General features: G+C 38.5%; 1 protein-coding gene across 1 annotated transcript; it reads left to right on the top strand.

The window, feature by feature from the left end:
* The first annotated feature begins 299 nt into the window (after positions 1 to 299).
* On the top strand, positions 300 to 6,833 carry RBBP9 (RB binding protein 9, serine hydrolase). The gene is made up of 5 exons (XM_011370667.2): positions 300 to 474; positions 1,685 to 1,727; positions 2,495 to 2,600; positions 4,338 to 4,423; positions 4,840 to 6,833. Exons 1-5 carry the CDS (start codon positions 376 to 378, stop codon positions 5,073 to 5,075), a joined length of 570 nt encoding a protein of 189 aa, XP_011368969.1. The 5' UTR covers positions 300 to 375; the 3' UTR covers positions 5,076 to 6,833.
* Positions 6,834 to 7,368: the final 535 nt, after the last annotated feature.

The following is a 7,368-nucleotide window of genomic DNA, read 5'->3' as shown; positions in this document are numbered from 1 at the left end:
TCAGGACTCCCCAGTTAGTGAACAGCTTATGTTCTGCACATTTGGAACTAAAAACACTTTACTATAGAAATATCAGTAATTCTAGAAAAGAGAAAGAGGTAACATTCTGAGCGCGTCATAGCCTGTCCTAAATTAAAGGGAACAATGAGAGCGCTAGTAACAGGCAAGTAAAATGTGATTTACATTTGATAGAAACTCACAAATTTTGTTTTTGACTGCCCGTGTAGTAAGGAAGGCCAAAGAGTGAGTGAGCTGCCCTATCGGCGCCCTAAAACCACAATTCCCAGAATGCCGCAGCGCAGGCTCTCCAGCGGACGCGGTGTCGGGTTCTGACCACTGCAGGGTTGGCTGCTGGAGTACGCTGGTCCTGCTTTCATGGCTTCTCCTAGCAAGGCAGTAATTGTTCCCGGGAACGGAGGCGGAGATGTGGCCACCCATGGCTGGTATGGCTGGGTGAAGAAGCAGCTGGAGCAGGTAAGAGACACGCCTCGTGCGCCGGGAAGTCAGCTTGGAGCTGGAGGGGACGGAAGGGACAGAGGACTGAAGTTTAAACGTGTGTTTCTCCCTTCACCCCGCTCCCCTACTCCCTCACAACACCCTCCTCTCAGCCTTAGATGTTTTCATTCTTCTCCTCTAATGCGCCGTCTTAAACTCTAGAACTAGTGGTTGGAACTTTGGTTGATAAAACTGCCTGGAGGACTTCTCTGGGGACTTAGTCGTTAGAGTACAAGGCACCGCTTCTTGGAACTACGGAGATTGGATCGCTCCCCGTCCAGTATCTGCTGCTGGTTCAGATTTGGGGCTTCCTGGATGATTCTATTTTCTTTGCTCCCTGCTTAGTTTTTTTTTTATTATTATTATTTCAATATGTAGTATTAATGTATTAACAAAATGTAATGAATACCTGAGAATCCATCACCAAAAATCTAGAACGTATTTTTGAAGCCACCTTTGTGTCCTCCATCCTATATCCCTGCCATCCTAAAATTTTTTCATTTGCTCCCCTTTTAAAAATTTAAGTACTTTTGCAACCTGTGTATGTATCCTTTAAACAATGTACTGTTTAATTTGGCTTCTTCGTGAGCTTTATAAAAATGGCATTCTACTGTAGGTTGTCTTGTGCATCTTGATTTTTTAAAAAACTCTCTTCCATAAACAGGTGATAAAGGTTGCTTTCTGGGTTGCCATCCTCTAGAGTAGGTTTCTGGGATAAAATTTAGGGTCGTGGTTGCAAATCACCGCCAGAGCTACAAACCTAAAGTTCAGGGCTGGAGCTAAGAGGATGGGATCGCCGACTTTTTGTACCATGCTTCTGTACCACATTGTACCTACTCCCTGGCACACACGCTGTTTGGCTCCAGGTCAATCTGTCTAGAACACATTCACTCATGCCCTCTCTACAGATATGTGCCTATAGTTATAAATATATGTACAAATGCAGATATAGGTCTTTTTATATAGAGACCTACAGAGCTGGCTAGATATAGAACTACAGACAGATGGAGTTTGTGAAAGGGATTGTATGCTCATATATAATGCTGTAGAACTCAACCTACTTCATTTCATAATATAAGCAAATACTTATTGGATTGTAAGAAGCATATTAGGTGTCTCATTTCTTATTAGCAAAATATTAGTTGTAATTAAGCTCTTTATTATAGCTTTTTTTCCCCCCATGTCATAGATACCTGGTTTCCAGTGTTTGGCTAAAAACATGCCTGATCCAAGTAAGTTTTAAATGTGTTTTTAAATAGTCTCATCTTGTTGGGTTTTGATCTCACATTTTCCTGGGAGAGAAGAGGAATATTATAGTAGAGAAGCCAAAGGCAATATGTACCTAAGAATGAATGATGGCGAGTAGTTGGGGAGGAGAGTATAAACCAAAAAATAGAAAATTCTAGTAAGGATCAAGAAAAGCACTTGGGCTTGGTAAAACTCAATTTTCAACTGTGCAGGCAACTTGATTTTCCCTTCTATGAGTCAACAAATATTTCCAGGCAGAAATTATGGGTGTTTCATTTGAGGCAGAGATATGATCAAACTTTGGAGCATTTATATGAGATCCTAATATTTAAAAATGTAACATTGCCACTTTTGTTCTGAGTATGGCTATGACATGTCTCAATAATTTGTTTTGGAAAGAAAGTATATATATATATATATATATATATATATATATATATATGTACATGAATTTGAGAGAATGTCAAGTTTTTTTTTAAGTTTACATCAAAATACATTATATTTTGTTATTTCCTCAGTATTTTCTTACAAGAATGTGGTAAAAATAAAACTATTTAGCAAAACTATGGATTTGAATCTTTCAAATAGCTACATGCAGATCTTTAGCTGTGTTAAAACAGCCTCGTCTTTCATTGTGGTCCTGTGGTTTTAAAAGTTGGGAACTGCTGAGTAGTCATCTGTTAGAAAGGTGGAGCAGCATTAGATTAAGACTGTCCCTATCAAATGACAGATTCTTTACCCTGAACCTTAGTTACAGCTCGAGAGAGCATCTGGCTGCCCTTCATGGAGACGGAGCTACACTGTGATGAGAAAACCATCATCATTGGCCACAGTTCTGGGGCCATTGCGGCCATGAGGTGCGATCTTTGTTGAATTGTCACCCTGTGTAGGCTCCAGCCAGGCTTGCTTGGGAAATACCTTGTGTATATCCGAAGTTTCCACTGGAGAGGAAATGGTGCTGACCTCAAAAGTAGTAAAAATAATCTGTCCTAATTCCTTCCTGGTTTGGTTAGTGGATTAGCAAACTTTTTTTTGCTCTTACTGGGATACAGTGATCCTTTTATACCAATGGCTCTAAACCCCACCAGTTGCCCCATCATCTTCAGAAAAATTCCTTGGCCTTCAAGGACCCCAGTAACTCTGATGTCATCTCTACTTTTACTGCCCCCAGCCTGGTTTACAGACCTCATTGTAATTCCTTAACATGCCAAACATGCACATACCTTAGGCCTGTGCTTGTCACTGTTCTACCTGGAACTCTCTTTTCCTAGATACCTGCATGGCTTTCTCCTTTGTCTCTGCTTGAATGTCTCCTTTCAGTGAGGTCTTCTCTAATCATTCCGTATGGAACTGCAACCTCACCCCACTGGCTCTTGTCTCCTTTATATTTTATCATCTCCCTTATTATCCATAGCACTTCCATTATTTGATGCCCCGTTTATTTCTTGTCTCCTGCCAGTAGAATGTAAGCTCCCTGAGGGTGGACTTTGTTCACTCTGACACTGAAACCCCTAGAAGAGGGTCTGGCATATGGTAGGTGCTCAGTGTTTGTTGGAGGATAGTGGTTGATATTCCCTCTCCTCTTAAGCCCCTATTCCTTAGGATTCATGGGCACATCCCTGATGCTCTCCATATAACTTGTCTCTCCCTTTAGGCTTTTAAGGTCTTGGGTGCAAGTACTTAGCTGGCCAAATAAGCCTATTAAAGTTGAGTTTCTTCCATATTTGCCAAGCTGAATGACAAAGTAATATAGCTTTTGCATAGGCTCTTGTTCCAAGTAGTCCCACAGAATGTCACACGAATTCCATGTTAGAGAATCTCACCAAATTCCATAAGCTTTCAGCCACACTAATCAAAGCATACACGAATAATGCTTTTCAATGTGGAGCTCCCTGAAACTGTTACTATTCTATGTCTTCCTTTAGTCTAGTCTTTGCTGAGTGAGAGAACTGTCTACAAATATTTTAACTGAATGTCTACTTGCTGGGCACTGTCCTAGGCACCAGGGTTACAAAGATCAAAGTTCATACATGCCCTTAAGGAGCTGACGGTTTATTAAGGGAGACAGGTATAATACAACACAAACAAGTAAAATGCAATGTGAAATGTGTGGCAGAAGAGGTACATTACTGCTACTATAGTTTTTTTTAAAAATATGGTTCACAGACCACTTGCATTGGTAACTTGGGTTGGGGGAGATGTCTGCCTTAAAATGCAGATTCCTGGGCCTCAATCCCAATTCACTGAATCGGATGCTCTGGGACTATGTGTTAACCAAGTAATGCTGATGCGTACTGAACGTAGATTAATACACGCATTAAGAGAATGATTATACTTATATTTATTCAGAAAGGATTATAGAAGACTTTTGGACTACCTTGAAAAATAAGTAGAAACTCATCAAGTTTCGCCAAGGTTAATGATTAACCATTGAACTTGTAGTTCTGTAGTTTCCTTACTAATTTTCATATTAATCTCAACAGCACATAGCACATGCCTCCTGTAAGCTAAATCAAGTGAGTTTTTAGGTGGTTTATTGACTTTATGGTGATCAGATTTAACATTAAATATTAACTGACATCATTTCTCTCTAGGTATGCAGAAACACATCGAGTATATGCTATTGTATTAGTGTCTGCATATACATCAGACTTGGGGGACGAAAATGAGCGTGCGAGTGGTAAGTCTGAAGACAGAAGCTTTAGAAAAGCCCTTCCACTAGTCATGGGGCTGCTTGTTCAGGTTATAAAACAGTATTGTCTTTCAAGTAAGCTAAAAAAAATCTAAGGTCACATGAGAAATATTTACCATCCATATTTAGATAGAATTTTGACACTTTGAAAAGTCATAGACCTCTTTCTAATCCATAGTCTAGAATTGAACCCTTGAGGAGTGACTTCATTTAAGCTATATACTCCCTCTTCACAAGAACCTCTGGTATCAAGCCCTACAGATTTGAAAACCAAAGGGCTTCTAACTCACACTTAGGTTCTGATTCTTTGTGTCTCTGCTATGGTCTTCACCAGATGTTTTAGATGGCTAGAATGGAACTTATCCATGGGCACTGAGAGGTTATATATATGTTTTTCCCCATAGGATACTTCAGTCGCCCCTGGCAGTGGGAGAAGATCAAAGCCAACTGCCTTCACATTGTACAGTTTGGCTCCACTGATGATCCTTTCCTTCCCTGGAAGGAACAAGAAGAAGTGGCTGACAGGTTGGAAGCCAAATTGTATAGATTCACTGACCGTGGCCACTTTCAGAACATGGAGTTTCCTGAACTGATTAATGTGGTAAAGTTTATGCTCAAAGTACCAGCACAGACAGAATGATTTCCGCTATTTTGCATACCAATATAGTAGAGCAATGATCATATTATTAGTAAATAATCATCTACTATCAGATGATTACTGGACACATAAAACAGATCAAATTAAGTTCTAAAAATTCCTAAAAAATAAACACATATAGAACTTTTCAATGTTCAAACCGTTACAAACAGCATTTCCATTTTCCATAGAATCTACATCTCCCCACATTGCTATGAACTAGTATTTTCCTATATGATAAGGGATATAAGGACAGCTTAAACATCCTTATCTATACAAAGTGAATAGGACAGAAATAGAACCCAGGTTTCCCGATTCCTACTCCAGATTAAAACTAAGTAAGTTTTATGTATGTTATAGGAGTTATACTCCTCTTTGAAATAAAACTTCTATTCTAAAGGTGGAAAAACATGACGAAAGGTCCAGAGTGTTGGCATAGAGTGCAAAACACTAGCTATTTTGAGCTGGCCCAGGATATTAAACCCAGACTGGGGCCTTCATCTTTGACACCCTGCCTTCCAGTCCTTTGAACATGTTGAAAAATTGAAACAAGGATGCTATGAGGCAGGGTCTCCAAGGGTCAGGCAGGGAATATGAGCACAATCAACTTTATTTGTGTGAGATCACAGTGCTGAGGACTAGGGCATGTGAGGAATTCATGCCATAAGAGATTGTGGCAAGATGTTGCCAATTTTGATTTTTTGAGGAAATAACTTGATACAGTGGTTTTTATAGTCAGGGAACATATATGTATGTATATATAATCCATATGTATATGTTCAATCCATATACATATGGATTATGTTAGTTGGCAACTACAGTGTAAATAAAAAATTTACAAACACTGCAAGACACACAAAGTCCAAGCCATCCATTTATGACCTCTGCCATATATAGTAACTTAGCCACGTACTTTAAATGTCTCTATAAAGCCTGAAAAATGAACATAATGTCAATGTATGAAATCATGGGAACAATTTGAACTTTGTTACAATCTTGAGTATTTTTAAAAATAATCTTTCCACGCCTGAAGTTTTTGTTCTGTAAGGAGTTCTACCTTTTAATTTCCCTGGTCCTTAAGATCTCTTTCAAACATTATTCCATTTTTCTTCTGACCATACTCCCTCCAAAAAACCCTTTTTTCATTTCCCAACATTTTTTGCCTATTATAATCCCCAGCTATTACCTTAAACAATTTCCAGTCCATTACTATAGAAAGTTATATTGGACAGCACTGGAATCTAGGGCATGTATTTTATATTCTTCTCTTGCCTACCATCTAATAATGAATGATAGTTCAAAGTAGAAGTGACTCAACTTGAAATTATTTCTGTTCGACTAGTTTGCTTAGTTGATCATAAAAATCACGGCTTCATAAAATTTACTTATCACCAAACTAAGATCAGAAGGGTTTCAGGGAAGAATCCCACGTAAACTATTTAGTTAAGCCTTCAATTCATGGATTCTCATGATTCTATGTTTGACTATATATGGATCATTATTAAGCATAGAGAGGCCTTGACTCCAGGGAATAGCTATTCTCAGGTGAACAAATTACCTTATACTAAATGGAAATCAACTGAAAGGATTAGGGTTTTCACTCACAATTTGATTTTTTTTGGTGTTGTCATAAGTCTAGAGCCTCACTATTTGTTTTAGTCAAAGTTTACACCTATACGTATCTATTATCAGAGGTGCTGGATTTTAAAATTATTCTCTTTTCTCTTCAGTTATTCAGAATTAAAAACATGCTATAGGAAATATGTTTAAAGAGACTCTTTATTCTGGTAAGGCAAAGAAAACTTTTTTATGTTTTAGCCATTGATTGTAAGCTTTAAAAAAATCAGTCTCTGATTATCAAGACACAATACAGTCTATTTAAAACTGGCTCCTGCTCTCCACTTATAATTCTCCTCTAAGTTCCGTTTTCTTATTAAACAAGACTGCACCTCTGGGCTAGGCCCTGTCCCAGGAAGGACAGATGTTGTTCTTGCCATTCCAATACTTGAAGTGATCTTTATTTCAAAGAGTTAGTGTCATCAAAGGCTAATTCTATACAGCTGGCCACTGAATTTATCTGGTTCTTAAAAACTGATTACTGAGCTGAATTTTATTTTACTAATCCCATTTATCTCAAAGTAACCCTTGTGGTTATCCACTTAGAGTGTCTTCAAAGTGTGTTTGAACTCAGGCCTCAGGTGTAGCTGAGCTTTAATTCTGTTCCTTTGGTCCCACACTTTTGGCCTAGAAACAGAAACTTTTAAATGTAGCTACGAAAGGAAAATACAACAGCTGA

This window comes from Pteropus vampyrus, unplaced genomic scaffold, assembly GCF_000151845.1.
Source record: "Pteropus vampyrus isolate Shadow unplaced genomic scaffold, Pvam_2.0 Scaffold7, whole genome shotgun sequence".
NCBI classification, from domain to species: domain Eukaryota; kingdom Metazoa; phylum Chordata; class Mammalia; order Chiroptera; family Pteropodidae; genus Pteropus; species Pteropus vampyrus.
This window is presented reverse-complemented; position numbering and strand designations above follow the sequence as displayed.